Source organism: Cyprinus carpio, chromosome B1 (assembly GCF_018340385.1).
Source record: "Cyprinus carpio isolate SPL01 chromosome B1, ASM1834038v1, whole genome shotgun sequence".
NCBI classification, from domain to species: domain Eukaryota; kingdom Metazoa; phylum Chordata; class Actinopteri; order Cypriniformes; family Cyprinidae; genus Cyprinus; species Cyprinus carpio.
This window is the reverse complement of record NC_056597.1, coordinates 39,396,983-39,420,187: the sequence shown is the minus strand read 5'-3', so window position 1 is coordinate 39,420,187 and position 23,205 is coordinate 39,396,983. Positions and strand designations below refer to the sequence as shown.

Sequence of the window (23,205 nt, the reverse complement as noted above, 5' to 3'; positions counted from 1 at the left end):
TTATTAGTTCTTTCTCTCATTAAAGTCATTAAGTACTTGTCTTTTCTTCGAGTTTTCAAATACTTTTTTGCTTCAAATCAAAGTTTGTTGTGATTCACCTTGGAGCTTGTTGGCTTGGTTCATGGTTTTGTAACATTTTTCCTTTTTTTGTTTCTTTTTCAAAAATCTTTATGGGAAAAATGAATGGAAAAACAATACTTCTGCAACCAAGGCTGCTGATAAAGTGAGCAGGCAACTTTATAGCACAACTTTTTGTGAAATACTCAATTCTGATTGGTCACTTGTGCCATGGATCATCATCATACCTCTTGCATAACACCACAGACTTGTTCTCTCATGTCATACAAACACAAGTTGTGCCAGCTTGCATCTTAGTTTTTTATTGTAATGAAAATGACCTCAGAGGAGTTCAATATTTATATTACTGTAATATTGTTGCACTGTTCATCTTGCCTATCTCGGGTGATTGTTTGTGCATTGTAATGGTCCATTTTTCTTAGCAGAAGCTGTAAGATAATATACAGATAATATAAACTCAATATCATGTCCATCCATCTATTTATTTGAGAAGCTGTGTAATAAGTGGGTATTTATACAGTCAGCTCACATTAATTATCATTTTGCAAAATAAACCTCTTTACCCTGTGGATAACTCGAAGTACAGTGCACAAAAGGGGTGTAACTATTTATTGAATCCACCGCTCTGCCTTTAAAATATTATGGCTGATCCTAGAGCACACCAAGGGATGCTATATTTGTGAAAACGTCAATACTTCCAATAAGTGTCATGATAAAGTCTTGAGATTGTCTGCTTCTACCTTTGTGTGTTCCTCTCTGGAGCAGCTCTCTCTGATTTTTCAGTCTCGAATAAATATTTCATGCAACAATGATTTTTTTCCACACTAAAAAGAGCAAGAGAGCTGTGTGCGCTGCCTGTGGGTGTTCTTGGGAAGCAAATGAGAAGGGCTTACTTTTAATGATGTCAGGATATGCTCCTTGCTTCTGTCAGAAAGCACAGATAGATGGAGATGGAAATGGAGACTTAATAGGATAGAGTGTTCTGATGGTACTTTCTCGACTTAACCCGCATTGCTCCTTTGGGAGGCTAACATGGATCTTTTAGCCGACACAAAAAAGCCAATGCCCTTATTTTGACCCAGCTGTTGTTGTAGGGAAACACAAAGGATTTTCGTTTTCCGAAGCTCATTTTATAAAACACTGTTTTTTATTTCCTTTGGGCTCTCCAGGTCTAAACTGGGCCTTGATAAAGAGCCAGGCTTGATTCACCTTGAGACCAGCATCTCAGAAACCCGTAAGTCTGAATGGCGTCCCTGGACGTGCTTTGATTACATTTCAAGAAGCAATAATTCAAAAATGGCACAAGGCAACACTTAGAGGGTTCAAAACATGCTTCACGTTAAAATTCAAAACGTACAGTTCTGCACCAGCAAATCCCTTTTTCCGTATTTGTCATCAGTAATTAACATGAAGAAACATGCTGCACAAATTGAGTTTGTCTTTTCTTTATTGAACCTATATTTCTAACTCAAAAAACACAATCTGAGTAAGCTACATGTGTCAGCTCTACTATATGTGGTCCCTCAAAACACTTAATCTGAGTTTTATGAAAATATACAAGGACAATTCTAAATTAAATATACAATTAAAATTCTAACTTTTTTTTTTAATATACATTCCACTCAAGATAAAAGTAAGATTTAAGTGCGTTGATAGTAACAGTACCATAAAAAAACCAACATAAATAAACATAAAATTATAAATATTAAATTGTTATTTATTAAATTAAAAAAAAATAAATAAAAAAAAATAAGTTTTAACTCAGAAATTGCTAGCAAATTTCACCAAAAATTACAAATTAATCGCAAGTAAAACATTGAATTAAATCTGAAATGTTGAAGCTGAGAGGCTTAAGTAGCATTTTTGTTTTATTTGCAACTTTTAGAAATCTTTGGGCAGCTATAATGTACTATAGGAGAAACCCTTAAAGAAATTAAGTTATCAATATCAATATTACTATTATCTCTCTTCAGTCTGTCTGGAAATCCAATATACTGAACCTTCATGTTTTTCTGCCGTTTGTCCTGTTGTTGTTGCAGAGGCTCTTTATGTCACATGCAAGCTTCAGAACTGCACAGATGCCAACAAAGGCAAACCTTTTCCTGGATACATTGACCCCAACTCCCTGGTGGTCCAAGATGAGTATGTGTTTGTTCAGGTGAGTTATTTATAGAGGGGAAACCTTTGACTAGTATGGCTGTCATTATTTTTTTTCTTATGATATTGCAATGATATTTCAAATTATTGTATCAATATTCAAGTATTTTCCACAGCTCAGTTATACTTGAATTTATTATACCTAAGTATATCCTTGAGTTTTAATTTAAGCACAAACATGGTACCTTCATTAAATCATTATTAAAATGTATGCACTTTTCAAAATGATTTCAGGGGAAGGATGTTCTCTTTTAAAAAACACACAGACTACAGATTTGAGTTGACAGATTTTTTTGCATCGATTTACAGTCTGTAGAAGTTGCTTGTTGCCAAAGTCAGAGCCAGTCTACAGATTTGAGTTGACAGATTTCATAGAAAATCTTTTTTTTTTTTTTTTTTTAGCTTCAGACTATTATTCCAACTGATTTTAGAACACATATTTGTTTTAATCGGTCACATGCCAAATACCAACAATTCAAAAAAATAAATACGACCTCACTGCTTTAGAAACTTTCGTCCGTCATAAAAAAATAATGATCCTCAGTCATTTGTGATAGCCATTTTCCCCCTGATTTTAACAGTTACAGAATATAGTGTATTCCACACTTAAATTTCCAGTCCGAAATTTTAGCACTTTAAAAAAATAAATACGACCTCACTGCTTTAGAAACTTTCGTCCGTCATAAAAAAATTTGGATCATGTTCGATTTTCTGCATTTTCATATCTGTAGCAAGCATTTTGAACACACACAATGATGGATACACAAACACAAAAAAAAAAACACACACACACACACACACACACACACAAAAGTGCATACAAACATTTTGAACTCAGTGTGCAAGGACCTTTAAGTTCAAACTCTTTTGTAGTGTAGTCCAGGTGTACTGTCTGGGACACATCTGGATGGATGCATTGCTGATGCATTACTTTTTTAGATGCTTTTGAATATCCTCTTTACACCCATATTAAGCACTTATTCTTAATCCCAGGTGTAAACAGGGTCTATGAGGTGCCATAATTAAAACACAGATAGAAACTAATCCTCCAGATCCAGTCTGTGTCATGCATTTGGCACAGTTTCAACTGTGATTCAATTATGATAACGTGATTGAATTGCACCGATCATATTGCAATGCATAATGCGAACCCTAATATGTGACCAATATTCTGGTATAACTCAAAATGTTACTTCTTTCTAAAGCGTCTTTGTCCTGTCTATTTTTGATCCTTCCATTACCCAAGGTGTCAACCGGCGGTCGGCCAATCTACTACGTGTCATCCAGGCGAGATGTGTTTACACCCATGAAGCTTCCCAAATACACCCTTCCAAAGGTAGGGTAGCTCATTCACACTTGCTTGACACGAAGTCAGAATCTGCTACGCTGTGACAGAGTAAACAGACATTGCTATTTCAGACCCAGATCATCGTGTCCCTAGACTTTAGAATCTTAAAACCTAAACAAATTACAAATTCTTACTTTCCTGCATCCCGCAGGCTCTTACTTCTGACTTATTAAATAGCAAAAACAGGAACGCAGATGCTACCGAGGTCCCTCGCCTCTCAGGATGCTGTGTTATTATTCAAAGCTTAAAATCTGCTGCGCTCACATGACAATTAAACATGTTTTATTCAATCAAGCTCTCGGCGCTCATTTAAGCACACACCCAGCAACCCATGCACAGTCTGGGGTAGATGAAATTCGCAAACTGCCAGCATGTGGTTTTGTTGCATTTGCCCAACTGACAAGCTCAATTTAGGCCTAATAAGAATATATGCCGGAGCTGTGAGCAAAACAAGGCAGGTGAGAGTAGGGTCTGATACTGATTATTAATCGGATTCAGCTCAGTGGGGTGAAACCGCCACTGCTCTCCAGCTGTCCCCAGCCATCCCGGTAACAACATTCATATTCAATCTCGCTTGATTAGAGGCAAAAATCACATTAAAGTTAAAGTCGTCCTCCTCTGATATATGCAAATGAGAAAGGTAAAGATGTTTTGATGCTTGAATATTAAAAGGCTCTTAAGTTGTTTGGAGTTCGGCCTACTTTTTCTTTTTGATGATGGAAAAGACTGAATAGAGTTGTTAAATCATTTGAATGGCTCAGTTATGATCCGCACAGGAAAATGCAGTCGGCTCATCATCAAGAGAATAAAAGGCAATTGAAGTTTAGTGACTTCCATGACAGTTTTATTGACAAAATGCACATTGTATCAATATTAAATACAGATATAGACAGCTAGATAAAGGGAAATTATTGTACAACAGCAGTGACAATATCATATATTGTGAAATATTATTACAATTTAAAATGATTTTTTTTTATTTGAATATATTTTAAAATGTAATTTATTTCTGTGATGTAAAGCTGCATTTTCAGCATCATTACATCTTCAGTGTCACATGATCCTTCAGAGTTCATTCTAATATGCTGATTTGGAGCTCAGAGGCATTTCTTAGGTTTTATTTTTTATTTTATTTTATTTATTTATTTATTTATTTATTTATTTATTTTGCATAATTATCAAATAATGTCTAAGACAAAACTGAAGTCGTGCAGCTATACTGGGCCGCACCTGTCAACCTAGTGCATCAATTATAACCCACTATTATACAACGTGCCTTGGCAGTTTTATAGACTTCTTTATTGACATGTTTATGCCAACATTTGGATAATGCCGGAGGCAGAATATTCTTTTGTCAAATAAATCACAGAGATCTGTCTTATGAAATATCTTTTCTTTTTTTTTCCCAGGATCTGCATGTGATCAGTACAGATGAGAACCGGGTTGTGGCAGCAGTTCAAGAGTGGAACCAGAATGACACTTACAACCTGTACGTGTCAGAGGCCGGAGGCATTTACTACACGCTGGCTTTGGAGAACGTCATGAGCAGTATGGGACCAGAGGGAAATGTCATGATAGATCTATATGAGGTACCTCTCTCTAAAACACAACAGTGTCATTTATTTTCCACACAGTACAGATGTGTGCTGATTCAATTTCACTGCTTCATGTTTGCATTTCTCTGGATATTAAAGCATGAACAAATTGAATGCACTAATTAATGCTAATTGGGTGTAGTGCTAATTGATTTAATAGCAGCGCTAATTAATTTAGGTATTCATTACAGGACTATCAGTGGATTATCTAAACAAGGAGCAGTTAGGAAACCAGAATACTCTCTGTGCATCTAAATCTATTGCTGAAGGGGGAAACCATGGACACAGTGTTAAATACAGTATGATAACAGATTTTGTACCATGCAAACATATGTTTTTTTCAGTATTTCAATTAACATACTATTGTGTTACATTAGATAGATAGATAGATAGATAGATAGATAGATAGATAGATAGATAGATAGATAGATAGATAGATATGCTGATTTTAAGATCAGTCATTATTCATTATTTTTGGTGCTCGGTTATTAACAATGGTTAGAATTATCATGTAAAAAAAAAACTTTTGTGTGAAATTATTTTTTCTTTCTTTTTTTCTCTTTTTTTTAGGATTCTTTGATGAAAATAAAGTTCAGTGAATAGCTTTATTTGAAACAGAAATCTTTTGCAACATCATGAATGTCTTTACTGCCCTTTTTGGTAAATTTTGGTAAAGTGTATGATTTCTACAAAAATGTTAAGCAGCATCTGTTTTCAGTGTTAATAATAATTAGAAATGTTTCTTGAGCACCAAATCTGCATATTAGAATATTTATATTTTTATATATATATTTTTATATATATATATTAGTCATAATAGAAACCATTTAGTTTTTAAAGTATTTGAAATAATATTCCACAGTATCACTCTTACTGTATTTATTTTTATTTATTTATTTATTTATTTATTTATTTATTTATTTTCTTACAAAATAAATGCAATAGTAATGATGATTAGAAATAAAAAAATTTTTTAAAAAAAATCCGGAGTTGACTGTTTGCACTGAAACAAATTTTCAAGCATCCCATTTTACTCAGATTTCAAACCACATGTTGGTTTATAAAAAAAAAAAATATATATGTTTTTGTATATGTGCATGTGTGTGTGTGTGTGTGTGTGTGTGTGTGTGTGTGTGTGTGTGCTGTGAAGACTACAAACAACTAAACAACTGGATTTGAATCTAAAAACTATTCTGCAGCCTGTCTGAACAAAACTGTTTCCTATACCTGATGTACTATTGACCTTTTCAGCATTTAACTCTGATCAATGTATTTCCAAATACTTGTATGCAACAAGATACCTTACAATCTGAGAGCAGGCAGGGCTTTGGAGTGCTTTTAGTTCCCAATTATTTATAGCACTACAAACTGGTCTGATAGCTCTGCCAAAGCTCTACAAAGGCACCGGACTGAAGCCAGCGATTAGGGTTTGGGTGAAGACGGCTCGTGTCTTGAAGAATACCCCAGATCTCTATTCATACACCTCTGGATGGAACAGCGCATGCAGCCGCGCATTGCAACAGAGGCCAGCAGGTGTCAAGCTATCTCCTGATCAAATAATTAAACTGTTGATGATAGCAACCCCCATAAAATCACATTTGGCCCTCGGATAGGCTGAAGAGTCCGGTGACTTGATTGAGGTCGCCACCTCCATGTAACATATGCTAAAATCTCAGCCGACGGCTAGATTGAAATATTCGTCAATTATTGAATAGTCAGTGCCCTTCGAGGCCCATCCCGGGCTGCCTCTCCTCCTCTCTAATGCTTCCTGGCCCTGAAGAGATGTCACTTCTGTTCAGGACGGACATGGATTACTTTCTCATTTCCTTACATACTCCTATTCTACTCCAATAGATAGATCTTACCAGCAACTGCTATATGTACAGAGCTTTTTAGAAGTTCACTTGGCTGCCACAGGGACACAATAAATGCATTACAGGCTGTTTCTTTCTTTCTTTCTTTCTTTCTTTCTTTCTTTCTTTCTTTCTTTTGGAGCAAATGGTGTAACTTTAGGGATATGATTATTAGTGATTTATCTCTTCCTCATTATCTTACTTTGTTTATGTTCCCGTCCCTAGGTGGCAGGAATAAAAGGCATGTTCTTGGCTAATAAGAAGCAAAATAATGAGGTGAAGACATACATAACCTATAACAAAGGCCGTGACTGGAGGCTCCTGCAGGCTCCCTCGGCTGATCTCAGAGGAAACCGAATCCATTGCATGCTGGTGAGTGGACTTGTGGGAAAGCAAAAAGACAGAGGATTGTCCAAAGTTAGCTGTATGAAATTTGACATTCATAAATTAGCTTTATGAGGTCAGTACACTTTCACAATGGCAACTTATCAGATTTGTAGATTTTGACCTATGTTGAGCATGAGCATGTTGAGCATAGGTGAAATATGATGAGGAAGGGGAAAAAAAGAAGAAAAGTATTAAAGGGAAAAGATTTCAACTTATTTCTTTTGTTATGAGATAATCACATTAAAACTATATTTTATGTTATTTTTTATGACAATCTTCAGTGGTTCTTTTCAAATTCTGCTTTTTTATAGCCTTAACCAAGGCTTTTAGTCTAGAAAATTTATGATAAATATAAATTTATTATCATAAACCATTTTAATATTTATTATTGCAACCAACAATTTAGCCCCAATTGTTTTTTTTTTTTTTTTTTATGATGAGGAAGATAAAAAAAAAAATAAAAACAACAAAAAATATAAATTATCAAACACAGAGCATAGGTGAAATATGATGAGGAAGGGGAAAAAAAGAAGAAAAATCAGGATAAAGATAAATTTGTGAACAGCATATTTTATTGAGTGTCATTTCCAATCAAGCTGTAATTGTGTTAAATCATGTAAAAGGTATGAACCTTTTATTTTATTTAATACATTAAATCTTAGCTATGAAATAAGCCTTAGCAAGAGAAATGAGTCTGACATTTAATTCCATTTTTTAAATATATATTTTGTTAAAATTAATATAGATATATTACAAATAAAAAACTAAATTACATATATACTCTTATCTTAAAATAAAATCACTAACACCACAAAAAACTAATAAACAATTCAAACTACCAATCACAAATTAGGTCTATTAAAAAATCGTTAATTTTTGGAATCACAAATTAGGTTTTGATATATTTATACCAATAAAAAAACAAAATATCATAAATTAAGTACTTAGCAATGCATATTACCAATCACAAATTAGGTTTTGATATATTTATGGTAGGAAATTTACAAAATATCTTTATGGAACATGATCTTAACTTAATATCCTAATGATATTTGGCATAAATGAAAAATCGATAATTTTGACCCATTCAAAGTATTGTTGGCTATTACTACAAATATACCCGCGCTAAGACTGGTTTTGTGCTCCAGGGTCACATATCAATAAATACTATATCAATAATGTATGGCTAGTACTTAAATAACACTGTTTGAGATGCATTGGAAATGTTCCTGTGATATTCACTGTTGGACATGAAATTAAACTAGTAAAGGTATGAAAACTTTGTTTTGAGAGCGCCTATTTTAGAAAAAAAAAAAAAGAGTCAAACGTTGTTAAAGAAACATTCTATGGTCATGCTTGATGATATTTTAAACAATTTTTAAAGCACCATTATAATAATAAAAGTAATAAGTGGTAATATGCCAACAGAATGCACATACCTATAGACACGGGTGTTTGGATGAGGTCTACGTAATCAGTGCTGCTTGTCATTTCAAATGACAAGATGTATATTTCATTCCGTGGAGATATTATCCATCCCCAGTGAATGGCCTCCGCAAACACCCACCAGCCCCCCAACACCCCCCCCCCACCCCCGAATGCAAACAAAAATAATTACCCTTTGATAAACTCAACTAATTAATGGTCCCACTGTTGGCCTTGCCTTCACCATCCATTACAGAGCTATTTGTTAGAAAATGTCAAAGTTTTAATAAACCCCTAAACAACCCTTGCAACATGTGCTTACCATTGGCATTTCCAGACTTATAATGAGAATTGTGTCACTAAAGGTTATTCCAATCAAAATTAATGTTGGAAGGGGAAAAAACTCACGAGCCTTTGCTGTTATGGGATTTTTTTAATGGGTTTTTATTCGAGCCCAATCACAATGACAGTTTAGTGGAGGCCACACACTGGGGGTCGTACCGATGTTGAGACCCTGCTTGATCGAGATGATTGTTTGTGTTGCTTCTAGCCGTACTGTTCCCTGCATCTCCACCTGCAAGTATCTGCAAACCCATACACATCCGGAAACATAGCCAGCAGAGAGTCGGCCCCTGGAATCATAGTAGCATCAGGTGAGTTTGGGTAAAAGGACTGATGCCGATAACAAAATTAGTATCTTATTTGTATTCATACATAATAATATGATCTATTGTTCAAAATTTTAGGGGAAGTAAGAAAAAAAAGCCTCTTATGCTGGTGCAAAAAAAAAAAAAAACGAAAATTTGTCTAAATGAATATAAATATATACATACAGTATTTAGAAAAATATTAATAAAACGGAATACTCAAGGATTATTTGAATTTTTGCTTTGGTTACAGACAGGTAGAAAAATTGTCTAGATGACAGGTACTGGAAGAAGAAAATACTTTTTAAAGTGTGTAGTTCTTGTATTCTTCCTTAAATCCCTGACATCAGTTCATTTTTTTGTCCTGGAACTCCAAAGCGAAGCATATTTAAATTTCTTTCATCTTGAGCGCTTATGACAGTGTTATTGTTGAAGATGTTCATTTTGCGCTCGTGGAGCGCAGGCATCTGTATATGGACTATAAACAAGATTAGTGTTGTGCTAGCATAAACAAATGGAAATGCTAAGTGCTACTCTTGAGATTAGTGGCAGAGAGTCTTTAGAGCGTTCTTATTATTCTCTCTCCATCATCTTCTGTTTTCACAACCGACTAACTCTTCCACCACTTCAAGCTTCAAATGTTTATTTTATAAGATTGAAAGCGCTTGTGACTTTTTCATTTTACTCCTTCAGGCTTGTGTCTTCTGCGACGCTCGCTGACTATATTGCCTCCGGATGCACACAGATGAAATATAAATGTCTTGGCACTGTAACTATCTGGATAAGTAATCCTAGGAGGAGAGCGACTATTAGATATTAGGCTCTAAATTGACGTTTAGTTGATTGATTTGATGGCAGAAGGGTTGTGGAGATGCCACAGACTTCCCTGAGTTGCTTAGTTTATTAGATAGAGAGGTTTTCTAGAACTCCTACTTACCTCACAGGGTCAGACTCTGATTTCATTACACATGATGCATTTGCTGCTGTAAAAGCTATATCTATCTATCTATCTATCTATCTATCTATCTATCTATCTATCTATCTATCTATCTATCTATCCATTTGTCTGTTTATATTTTTTGTCTGTGTGTTTTATATTTTTTGTTGTGTTTCCCATTCCATCCATCCATCCATCCTCCATCCATCCATTTGATCGTTAGTCAACTTGTATCCATCTATCTCTTCTGTCATCTTTCCAAACATCTTTTTATCATCCATCCATCCTCTACATCATCCATCTATTATACAGCCCAGTCTTTGAAACAAGCCATCCATTTGTTGATCTGTCCATCCATTCGTTGATCTGTCAATCTATCTTTCTGTCCATTCCATCCATCATCCATCTCTTAAATGCATGGATTTATCTTTTCATCACATCATTTGAAATTTTCTCTTTGAAACAATTTTCTCTTATCCTGCAGTACATAATGGAACAAAATCCAACAATCTTTCTGTCCTCCATCCATTGATCTGTCCCTCTATCTTTCTGTCCACCTATCCATTTATCTTTCTGTCAATCCATCCGTTGATCTGTCCTTCTATCTTTCTGTCCATCCATCCATCCATCCAACCATCTTTCTCTCTTCCATTCATCCATCCATCTTTCTGTCCATCCATTCGTTAATCTATCCATCCATTCATCAATCTTTCTGTCTGTCCATCCATTGATCTGTCCATCTATCTTTCTGTTCATCCATTCATCATCCAACCATGTTTCTGTCAGCCCATCCTTTTATCTGTCCATCCATAAATCCATCCATCCATCCCTTAAATGCATGGATTTATCTTTCCATCGCATCATTTGAATTTTTCTCTTTGAAACATTTTTTCTCTTATCCAGCAGTACATAATTGAACAAAATCCATCCATCTTTCTGTCCGTCCATCTGTTGATCTGTCCATCTATCTTTCTGTCCATCCATCCATTCATTTATCTTTCTGTCAATTCATCCATCCATCCATCCATCCATATTTCTCTTTGTCCATTCATCCATCCATATTTCTGTCCATCCATTCAGTGATCTATCCATCCATAATGTCCATTCATCCCTTCTTTCTGTGTGTCCATCCATCCATGATCTGTCCATCTAACTTTCTGTCAATTCATTAATCCATCCATTAATCCATCCATCCATCTTTCTGTCTGTCCATCCATTGATCTATCCATCTATCTTTCTGTCCATCCATGCATCGTTCTGTCCATCCATGCATCTTTCTGTTAATCCATCCATCCATCCATCCATCCATCCATCCATCCATCCATCCATTTATCTATCCTTTAAATGCATGGAATAATATTTTCATCACCTTATTTGAATTTTTCTCATTGAAACTTTTTATTTATTTATCCTGCAGTACATAATGGAACAAAACCAAGTTACATAAGAGTTATTCTGTCACAGAAAATTGCATAAAACTACAGCATTATGGGAAAAAGTGAAAGAGAGTATATGCTATTCTAGCTGCCCTTGCATTTTACAGTCCAAAACCATGCATTTTCTAACCTCTAAAATAATCTAATCAACATAAGTAATCACAAACTAATAATGAAATGTAGTCATTGTGGGTGAACGATCAAGAGAAATACAAATCGTGACAAAATCCATAAAGCACTTGCCAGCTTTTGGAATGAAGTAAGCTTTACTTTTGTGACAAATAAAGGCACAATGCACTCAATCTTCATATTCAAATAGCTTTAGTTATCAAGTCTCTATCTGCTTCGATAAGCATGACTATAATTGTTCTGCTCTTCTCTCCTTAGGTTCAATTGGCGCAGAGTTAACGAGCAGCAATGTTAGCATGTTCATCACATCCGACGCTGGAAACACGTGGCGGCAGGTGACTCTGACCGTGGGGTGTTCAGCCAGATGGGGGTGGGCAGTAATTTCAGCACTGATGCATATCTTTGAGCGGATAAATCCATGTATCGCGCTTCAGAGGCGATGATCAAATGACACCTTCAGGGAAAACTAAATTCAGTGACATATATGATGCCCGTGGGTGCATGTTTGATGATGCAATTTAATTGTATGGGGCCAGCTGTCTAATTAAAAACGGAGAGCTCATATAATTAAGAAGAAATGTGGCCAACAGTTAAAGCATGCTTGGTAGGGCACGGGTTTGATGTGATATATCTTGTCAGTAAGAATTACAATCACTGGGATTTGAGAAATAGCATTATTTCAAGGACAGCAGACCTGTGGTTGCCAGCTTCCATCTAATCAAATTGAAAGCCCTCCCAAGAAGAGTAAAGGATATGAAATATTGTCATAATTCATCCCAATCTGACATTATGAATGAAAATAACACGGCAACATATGTAACAATGCCCTGAGACACATATGAGCAGAAGCACATAATGTGTTTTTTTTACTTTAAACTTTTTGGCACTAAACCAGCAAATTTATTTTTCAGAAGTAAGCAGTCCTTATTTATTATAGATTTATGTAGATCAAAGCACCTAGGGTCAGATGCATTTCTCGATTATAATGACTCTAGTGTGGCTTGTAGCTTGGTTGATCCAACTTTTCCAGTGTGTTCACAGCCAAAGGTAAACGAAACAGACCCCACACAGTATCCCGCTAACATAAACACTAGCCTCATAATCATTAGCCCATGAAGTACTTAAGCCAATCAGATGGTGTTTTTCCTCCACTTTAACAGACTTGCATATGCTAAATGCTTGAAGGCCCAAGGCCTAAACTCAACAGGAATTCATATCAGCGAGAATTCACAGCACATGCAGTGCAGTTATTAGTGCTCTGGGGCAAACAAATGGAAACTGCTAATGAGGGCCTCAAATTTCAGTTCAACTTTGCAGTAGGTCAACCTAGTAACTGGCTGGATTTTCCTCTAAGGCAATTACTTGTTTCATACATGTTTACAACTACTAGCAGTTCTGTAATGGTGACTGGAAGGGTCATTTCTTGTAGGCATTTATTATTTTTTTTCTTATCATATGCTTGCGTGTACTATCAGAAGAAAAGGTACAAAAGCTGTCACTGGTGCAAACCTTTTTAAAAGGTAGACTTCTGCAACATATTTTTCCCTAAGGAGTGCAAAATAGTAACTTAAATGTGCATATTAGTACCTACATTGTAAATTTTAGTACCTAAATGGTGCAATTTAGTACCCTTTTGGAAAGCTACTGCCCCAGTGAGAGCTTTTGTACTTTTTTTTTTTTTTCTCTGAGAGTTTTTTTCTTTTCTCTCTAATTTATGGAAGTATTTTAATAATAAGCACAACATACTTTAAGAAATAATAGGAAATTGATTACACAACAGCAATAAGATTAACAGGATGGAATCACACAGATTGGAAATAAAAGGTTTAATTTAGCCTTTGCATTAGGTGACAATTGGGTGTCAGCTTTAGTCTTTTGAAGTTTTTTATTAGCAATTTCCAGTTTTTATCATTTTATCAAACAGGATAGAATGCTTTAAAATGAGACAAAGCAACAAATATAATAAAATATCACTGATATTTTCATTAATATCATTAATATCATTGCTATTGTTTTCCCTCTAAAATGATGTAAAAATGACATTAAAGTCATTGGAAATACCTATAAATTGATTATCAATTAAATTAATACTCCCAATAAAACATGCTTGTTTTTTTGTTTGTTAAAAATATTTGAATTTAAAGAAAAGCATGAAAAATTGCACAATATTTCCAAATTTATAAATTACCTTGTTTTTCATTTTAGAAGTTATTATGCTGGAGGCATAACAAAAATGACATAATCTGCTCAAAGAAAGTATTAAGATTACTTAAAATGTACCCCATGTTCACTAAATTGTGATAAAATAAAACTACGGTAAATAATATTTTTATATTACAAAGTTGTATATTTTATGTAGTCTTTTGATATATAATGGGAATTTAAAAATGAGTGGAAATTAGCGCATAATTTATACATTTATTTGTTTACTTATATATGTATTTATTCATATTGGACATGTTGGACATAAACACACATGCTCATATTTTCCGAATGTTTAAACGTTAAACTATATCTGTCTGTTCCAGATATTTGATGAAGAGTACAGTGTGCTGTATCTGGATCAAGGCGGAGCTTTAGTGGCAATTAGACACACCCCTCTTCCCATCAGGCACCTCAGGTAATCCTGTGGCAATATCATTACTAATATGCCATGCTTATGTTCGGAAAGAGATGAGTCAATGCAATCGCACCGAGCTGACTCACACAATCACGGGGAGTGTGAACATTCTCATTAAACCCAGTAGACTGTGTAATACTTTTGTCTAGTAATCTAGATTAAATGTCGGAAAGGCGCTGTAAAGTCCTGTCTGAATTATTTGCCAGCTGTGTGTGGAAATGCAATCTTTTCTACACTGTATTGTAGTTTCAGGTGTGTGCTGCTGGTTTCTTTGCAGGTTGAGCTTTGATGAGGGGAGGGTGTGGAACAAATACAGTTTCACTTCATCGCCCCTGTTCGTGGACGGCGTCTTGGGCGAACCAGGCGAGGAAACGCTTATAATGACGTAAGTATGATGAATATTCAATAGAAATACATTTTGATTGTTCTGGAATGGGAAAATGGTGCTTGATGAAATATGTTTTATGTTATGAACACTGTAAACCCTAAAAAACTGAATGTCCTTAAAGGACAGAACAGCTTTGTTAGACACAAATAATACAATTTTATCTAGCTAGAAAATAATATATAGAATATATACACTTACTGACCACTTCATTAGGTACAACTTTCTAGTACCAGGTTGGAACTGCTTTAATTCTTTGTGGCATAGATTGATGTGCTGGAAACAATCTTTAGAGATTTTGGTCCATTAACATGATAGCATCACGCAGCTGCACATCCATGATGAGAATCTCCCGTTCCACCACATCCCAAACATGCTCTATTGGATTGAGATCTGGTGACACATTGACATGTTTAAGAAACCAGTTTGAGATGATTTGTGCCATGGCACATTATCCTGCTGGAGGTAGCCATCACAAGATCACACACTGTGGTCATAAAGCAATGGACATGGTCAGCAACAATACTTAGGCTGTGGTGTTTAAACTATGAGCAATTGGTTCTTAGGGTCCCAAAGTGTGCCAAGAAAATATCCCTGACATCATTACACCACCAGCAGGATCCATGAATCCATGTTTTCATGTTGTTCATGCCAAATTCTGACCCTACCATCTGAATGCTGCAGCAGAAATTGAGACTCATCAGACCAGGGAACCATTTTCTAATCTTCTGTTGTCCAATTTTCATCCTGGTCTCATAAAATACGTACCTCTGGGTACTTTTCTGCAACATGTTTCCCTGCAGTTTCAAAGATAAATGTCACTGAGTGGTGCTATAACATGGGTTCAACACTGGCACATTTTTATGATGTTGATATAGGTACGTATTGCTGTATTTTCATTACGTTGCTTCAGGTACATATTGCTGCGGTTCAAAATTCAAATAATTGGGGACTGTCACTAAAAGTTAATGCTTTGTCATGTTGGAAATATGCCCTACACCAAACCCAACCCTAAACCTACCCGATAGTGTTAACAAATGCAAAACTGATATAAAAACGCATTTGTTGATGCAACCGTGACATTTGAACTTCCTTATGCAGATTTGAACTGTTTTGTCGAACTGTAGTTACACGGGATTCAAACCAGAGCTCCTCACCTCTCAAGTACGTCTCTGTACTCCATGAGCTACTGAACAAACCTATACCGTCTATGAAAACCCACAGATATGAAGCTGGATATGTGTGATGCTAACATTCAAAAGCATCAGTTTTCAAATCTCCCAGCATATTAAAATTGTTTTGAAGTCATAACATAATATTCTTCAAGTAATTGTGGGAAAATTATGCTTTATTAATCGAAACTCTGTAAATTTGCGTGAAAAGGATGTGATTTGTAGCCTCAGGTTTCCTGTTCTTAGCTGACAGCAGTGGCACCTGGTGTGGTCTTCGGCCGCTGTAGCCCATCTGCTTCGAGATTCGATATGCGTTCATAGATGTTCTTCTGCATACAGTACATGGGTTTTAACAAGTGGCTCTTTGAGTTACTGTTTCAGCTCAAACCGGTCTGACCATCTCCTCTGACATAAACAAGCCACTTTCACCCACAGAACTGCTGCTCACTGGATGTTTTCTCTTTTCCTGACCCTTCTCTGTGAACCCTACAGATGGTTGTGCATGAAAATCCCAGTAGATCAGCAGTTTCTGAAAGACCAGCCCAGCTGGGACCAGCTACCATGCCACGTTCAAACTCGCTTAAATCACCTTTTTTCCCCATTCCGATGCTCGGTTTGAACTTCAGAGCACCTTGACCATGTTTATTGTTGCCATGTGATTGACTGATTAGATATTTGTGTTAAGAAGCAGTTGAACAGGTCCATCTAATAAAGTGGCTAGTAAGTGGATATTAAGATAATAATGCATTATGGATGGATGGCTGCTTTTATGAAACCAAATAAAGTATATGCACATTAATTTATACTTCATAATAAAATTATATTTTATAACTACAATAACTCATCATTTTTATACTTCATTGTAAACAATTGTGAGTTTGTATCTCATAATTGCAACTTTATATCTTTGACTTTGATTAAATCTCACAGTTTCTACTTTATTTTTCATAACTGTCACAGTGAGACTATTTCTTATTTTAAGCTCTGTCACAAGTACATGTTTTACTTTCATAAGAATAAATGGTAATTATGAAAAAAAAAAGTGAGTATAAAATGCTCAGTGCTTTGCTTGATGATGCTTGGTGATAAAAATAAAGCAATTAATGAGAAACCAAGTTATTTATTTTTTAGATCTTCTAATAATGAAGCACCTTTTTAAAAAGAGGAATCAATAAAACCATCATGTCAGTTCTGATTTTACATCATCCTGAATCCAATACGGCTGGATTATTTTGAGAAGTATTTCATGAAGTTTTCCTTTGTAGCATATTCCTAGATACTTTCTGCCGTCTTTCTGACAGGCCCTAAAAGTGTCACACTGTTCTTGAGTGCCAGACTTTCTCAATGTGAGTTTCAGACTTTTTGTTGACAGTTTGACGCAGGTTTCCACTGATGGGCTTTGACTTGGATAGCATTGCTAAGCATTTCCTTTCCCTGTCCGCTCTAAATCTTTCTAATCATTAGAGTCACTGCGCTCTGGATATGCCACTGCTCGCCAGACACAAAGTGGCTGATGTTGTGCCTTTGTTTGCAGGATCTTCGGTCATGTCAGTCACCGCTCAGAATGGCAGCTGGTAAAGATAGACTTCAGGTCTATCTTTAACAGAAGGGTCTAAAAACTTGTTTTTCCTGTTTGAAATTAATATAGAATTTTAAGATTACAAAACTGCGTAATCTGTCTCTGTCACCGCCAGAACAAAAAACAAACAAAGTTCCCTATCTATCAGTCACTTCGACGTTATGTTGTGATGACATTGGGGGCTTCACTTAGGAGCCCCAATTATCTCTGACTTTAAGAGAAAACACCAATTATGAAATTTGGCTAGTGGAGTTTGCATACCTAGCGCCACTCCCCGTTGCATATGGGGATAAAGCAGAGTGTGGTACATCCACTCATTCAGATTTTTGCTTGAACCAAGTGGATGAACCTTTATGATCTCCACAAAGCCCATTTTATCGTAAGCTGGAATCTGTTCTGGTTGGCGACACAGTGCAAACAACAGTGTCCCTGTCTACAGCGATTCCCCTGGACAAAATTTCCTAAGAGAGCAAATCACGGACGGCTCAAGATCTTTTAAAGATGCCGCTTCGTCCGTGTCCTCTTGGTTGTGATTGTTACCTGTGTCTTCTGAGGGGACGGATAAAAATCGTTGTCTTCAGTGTCCTGCAGGGAATCTTAACATGCTTGAAGTTGCATTCGTGGATGACTCATGCACCTGTTGTGGGCGAATGAGCATGGCATCATTCTGCGCATCTCCCTCTTTTCTGAAAAGCAGAGGCACCCTCTGCTGCTACCCTTCCCGGTCTCTCTGGCTCCCCGGTCTCTCTCCCAAGTGAATCCCCTAATGTCGTCACGACATAACATCTCTGTTCCCTCCATAAGGGAATGATGGTTATATGCGTAACCGATATTGCTTTAGCTTGATTAAAAAGTTTGAAATTAAATTGGCTTCCTAAGTTCCCCTCTTGTGGCCTTACCGCATGACATTCCTTACGCGGCCTCTGTAAATAAAATCTCCCCATCTTAATGCCATTTACTGTCCTCAACTCTAGCTTCTATACTGCATCTCAAGTAGCCAAAATTAAAAGAGGCCAGTATAGTCTTGATCAGATACCTTTCTGCTTTGTCTGGTCTATCCAGCAAAATAAACTCTCGAGTGATGCCTGATACTTTAGATTGCACTAAAGAGTGTTCTGCATTGGCTTTCTGTTTTTCGAAATTTACAAGATTCCTTTCTAACCGGCCCTGACATTCTTTCCCAGGGTCTGCTGCTCAAGAACTATGCTTGAACAGAATAATATATATCCTGTGAAGTCAAGCCAGAAGCCAAGTGTCCTCTCACAGGAGGAGTTAAATAGATATGCGTTTATTAGTTGTAAGCGACATGGCAGTAGACTGTCCTACTTTAACCTGAAGCATTGTAGTACTTTTCTATTTCTGCTTGACAAACTCTGAGAAGCTGAAGCGGACTTGAAGAACAACAACCCAGCTCGATTGGTGAAGACAGAATGATATCAAAGTTTGGATGGTTAAAACTCAGCTTTTGGGCTGTAGACTACAGTATTGTGCTGATGAGATCAAGCCATTCGGTGAAAAAAAAAAAAAAAAAAAAATTATTGTGAGAGGCCTAGAAGCCTGAAATCTTTGACAAAATGAACCCCACAGAATTCGGATGTTAGATATGAAATATAGAACAACCAAGAACAATGAGTAGAAACTTTTTCTTTCTTTCTCTCTCTTTCCTGTTTTCTCTCATCTTCTTTCCAGTCTCTTATTTTTCTGTAAATTCAGGGTGATGCACACATGCTTCATTGTTATGAATTATTCATGCGAGAACAAAAAATAAACCTGAAAACGCAAACACCATAGCGCCAACTTTACTCGTAGAAAATATTTGTGTGTGTGGGTGTGTGTGTGTGTGTGTGTGTGTGTATGCATACATCAGTATTTATGTTGAAATCCCCCTTATAGGGTGTAACCGTCTCCTCAGGAGCTCAAAGAGTCTAACCCAAAGCTAAAGCCCCATAGCAGCAGGTGTGTTATGGGTAAAAACCTACTCTGTCTACGATGAGCATCCGCATGTAGCCTGACTGCACTGGAAGTGGGACTTTGAGTGGTAAGCAAACAACATTTTAGTTCCTTTCTTCAAAAGATTCAAACTCTATTGTAAAAAACTACAGACTACTCTAACACTGTGATATGTCAGGCATGGAAAGCCACAACAAAGTAGCTTTTTTTTTTTATTATCTGATTAATAATGAATTATATAATAATAATGTCATACCAGTGTTATCAGTGTTGCAATGTTAGTAAAATTTAATTTAATTTAATTCTAATTTAATTTAATTTAATTTAATTTAATTTACATTAATTTAATTTAATTTGAGCTTAATTTAATTTTAATTTTAATGGATGTCATACATTTGTCTCTCAGCAAATTGAGAATAACTACTGATAGATAGTATCCTACTTATATGAAATATGACCTGATATACCCATTTCTTTTTTTTTTTTTTTTTTTTTTTCACTTGAATTAAATGAAATTTTCTTCTTAGGTATATATATACAGCCAGTACAGGTCAAAGTTTGAAGACCATGAACTATGTTTTAATGTTTTTTGAAGAAGTTTCTTCCTGGTCATCAAAGCATCTTATTATTTATTTGATCAGAGTTTCAGTAGTTCTCTTAAAAAGAGTAATATTGCTAAGTGTAAATTATTAAAATGTGTGAATACACTAATGAACGTGAAAGTGCAAATTTATTTTACTTTGACATACAGCCAGGTATCTGTGATCCATACTCAGAATTCATTGCTCTGCATTTAACCCATCCAAAGTGCACACCTGTACACAAACACACCGTTAACCACCACCCCTGGATCAAGTGGGCAGCCATTCATTGCTGTGGCTCCAGGGGGCATTTTGGGCGGTTCCGGTGATGCTGCTCAAGGGCACACCTCAGTCGTCGGTATTGCCGGCCCGGGGCTTCGACCCACAACCTCAAGGTTAGGAGTCAAACTCTCTAACCACTATGTCACGACTTCCCCTAAATAGAAACAGACGTGTTACTTCTTGAACATCACAGCTCCTCAATAGCACTGTTCTCTCCGTCTGTCACTACCCTCTCTTCTGTAGTATTTCATGCCCCACGCTTTGTGGCTTAAACCCTCCATTTATATTCCTAACACTCTTTTCTCATCATGTAAATATGGCCTCTCTCCTTATTTTCCCCTGAATAATCAAAGTTATTAATGTCACTGTTCTGGAAAGTCCCAAATTTGCAGTCCCCTTGAGGCTGTATGGAACAAAGTGTGAAAGTTGTTAATCAGGGAGTGAAACGCTGTGCGTTTACCAACAGAAGCTGCCTACATCTGTGTAGCTTGTCATAATAATTAGTGTCATTTGTTTTCTTGATTAAGGTGTTTAGTTGCATTGTAGGACAAACAACTTTGGCTTGTATTGTCTAATGGGTTTGTCTAAAAATAAATGGATAAATAAAAAATTTAGATGTCAAAATTATTTTTGGAAGTATTTTTATGCTGACAAAGATTTTCATGCATTTGAATACAATTCTCTATCTCATCCTCATCGTCTCCATCTCCTCTCCATCCGCTCTCTCATCTCTCTTCCTCTCCGCTATCCCGTCGAAATGACACGGGAGCCCTCCCTCACACCCCTCAAATTCTAACCCCGCACCTCTCCGGCCCCCCCCTCCACAAACCCCTACACCCCTCCCTCTCATCTCTCTCCATCTCTCTCTCTCTCTCTCTCTCTCTCTCTCTGGGTTATTTGTTAAATGTTAACATGAAAGAGAGATGCTAACACTGCTGGCTACTATGTAATTTTTATAAAAAAAAAAAAACACAAAAAAAATACTAAACAAATAAATAATAAAACTACAAAACATATAATGACCAAAATGTCTAGTTAAAGACTTTTCTTGACTTGCCAGTAAGAAAAAAAAAAAAATATATATATATATATATATATATATATATATATATATATATATATATATATATATATATATATAATTGATTAAAAGTGACAGTAAAGACATTTATAATGTAATAATTTAATTTAAAATAAATGTTTTTACTTTTACATTTTACTTTCTATTCATTAAAGATTTCCGTTACAAACAGCAAATGAAAGGATCATGGCTGGAATAAGTACATTTTAAATATATTTTTCAAAAAACACTTAATTTAAATTGTATTAATAGTAGTTTTTTGTCTCTGTATGTTTGATCAAATAAATGCAATGGTGAACATAAGAGAGACTTCTTTTAAAAATGTTATAAAAAATCGAGCCCCAAATTTTTAGTGCATGCACCAATTGTCCTCAAAGAAAATTTTGATTGAAATTCTGTGCCAAAGTTGAAGACCTATGCAACTCATTAATTTTCTCTAGCTGTAAAAAAAAAAAAAAAGAAAAAAAAAGCAACTTTTGAGCAATGAAATTTTCGGATTGAAGCCGTGGATTCCTCACAAGATCATCATTTTTCACCAAGAGTTGCAGTAAGTTGCTTAAAAAAGATCTTTGTTATGTGGAAATAGTCAGCGTGTGAAGACAGCTAAATGGAAACATACATGTTTTACTGAAAATCACGTTCCTGCGATGTAGACTGTTTGTCTCCGTCTGCACCACCCTTCTTCTGTAGTATTCACTCCCCCACACTTTTTGCTTAAACCTCCAGTTGTAGTCCTACATCTTTTCATTCGTCATGTAAATTGTGGCCTCTCTCTCATTTCCCCCTGAATTAATCAAAGTTATTAATTCACTGTTCGAAGTTCCACATTTGAGGCCACTCGAGGCTGTACAGAACAATGGTGAAGTTGTGTATCAGGAGTGAACGCTGTGCGTTTACGGACACACGCTGGCTAAATCGTGTAGCTTGTCATGGTAGGAGTGGGTCATTTGTTTTCTTGATTGGGGTGTTGTGTTGCATTGTAGGACAAAAAAACTTTGGCTTCTGTTGTCTTACAGTTAGGTCTGAAAATAAATGAATTAATATATAAAAGTGGATGCCAAAGCCATTTTATGCTGACAAAGATTTTTTCATGCATTTAAATACAAAAGATATGTCTTTCTCTGGGTTATTGTTAATTGTTAACATGAAGAGAGAGATGCTTCTTACTTTAACTGCTGGCTGCTAGCACAATTTTATAAATAGTTAGAATTAAATGTTATATGAAATACTAGTTAAAGACACTTTCTAACTAAAAAAATAAAAAAACAAAAAAAATAAAAAAAAAAAAAATTTATCAGAAACTATAACTTTTTCTACAAATAGATTTAATATATACTATACACTTTAATCTGAGTGGCACATAGACTTTAGCTTTAAATACTTATTTCATGATTGTGCTATAATTATTTCCATTTAAAAGTGAGAATTATTCATGGTAATCATAGAGAGTAAGATTGGAGCATTTTGACTTCAATTCTAAGGCTTTAATTATACTAATAATTATAATAATAATAATAATAATTACTTCAATATAATGAAACTTTCTCAATGTAAAATATTTTA

At 35.6% G+C, this 23,205-nt stretch overlaps 1 protein-coding gene across 1 annotated transcript in view; it reads left to right on the top strand.

Moving 5' to 3' along the window:
* Nucleotides 1–23,205, top strand: part of LOC109091613 (VPS10 domain-containing receptor SorCS1-like) — a 159,669-nt gene that overhangs the window by 114,249 nt on the left and 22,215 nt on the right. Inside the window, 11 exon segments of the mRNA XM_042716094.1 lie at nucleotides 1,248–1,312; nucleotides 2,118–2,236; nucleotides 3,482–3,571; nucleotides 4,993–5,172; nucleotides 7,257–7,403; nucleotides 9,394–9,496; nucleotides 12,251–12,327; nucleotides 14,521–14,612; nucleotides 14,890–14,997; nucleotides 17,704–17,779; nucleotides 19,773–19,786. Of these exon segments, the coding sequence (XP_042572028.1) occupies nucleotides 1,248–1,312; nucleotides 2,118–2,236; nucleotides 3,482–3,571; nucleotides 4,993–5,172; nucleotides 7,257–7,403; nucleotides 9,394–9,496; nucleotides 12,251–12,327; nucleotides 14,521–14,612; nucleotides 14,890–14,997; nucleotides 17,704–17,779; nucleotides 19,773–19,786 (1,071 nt within the window).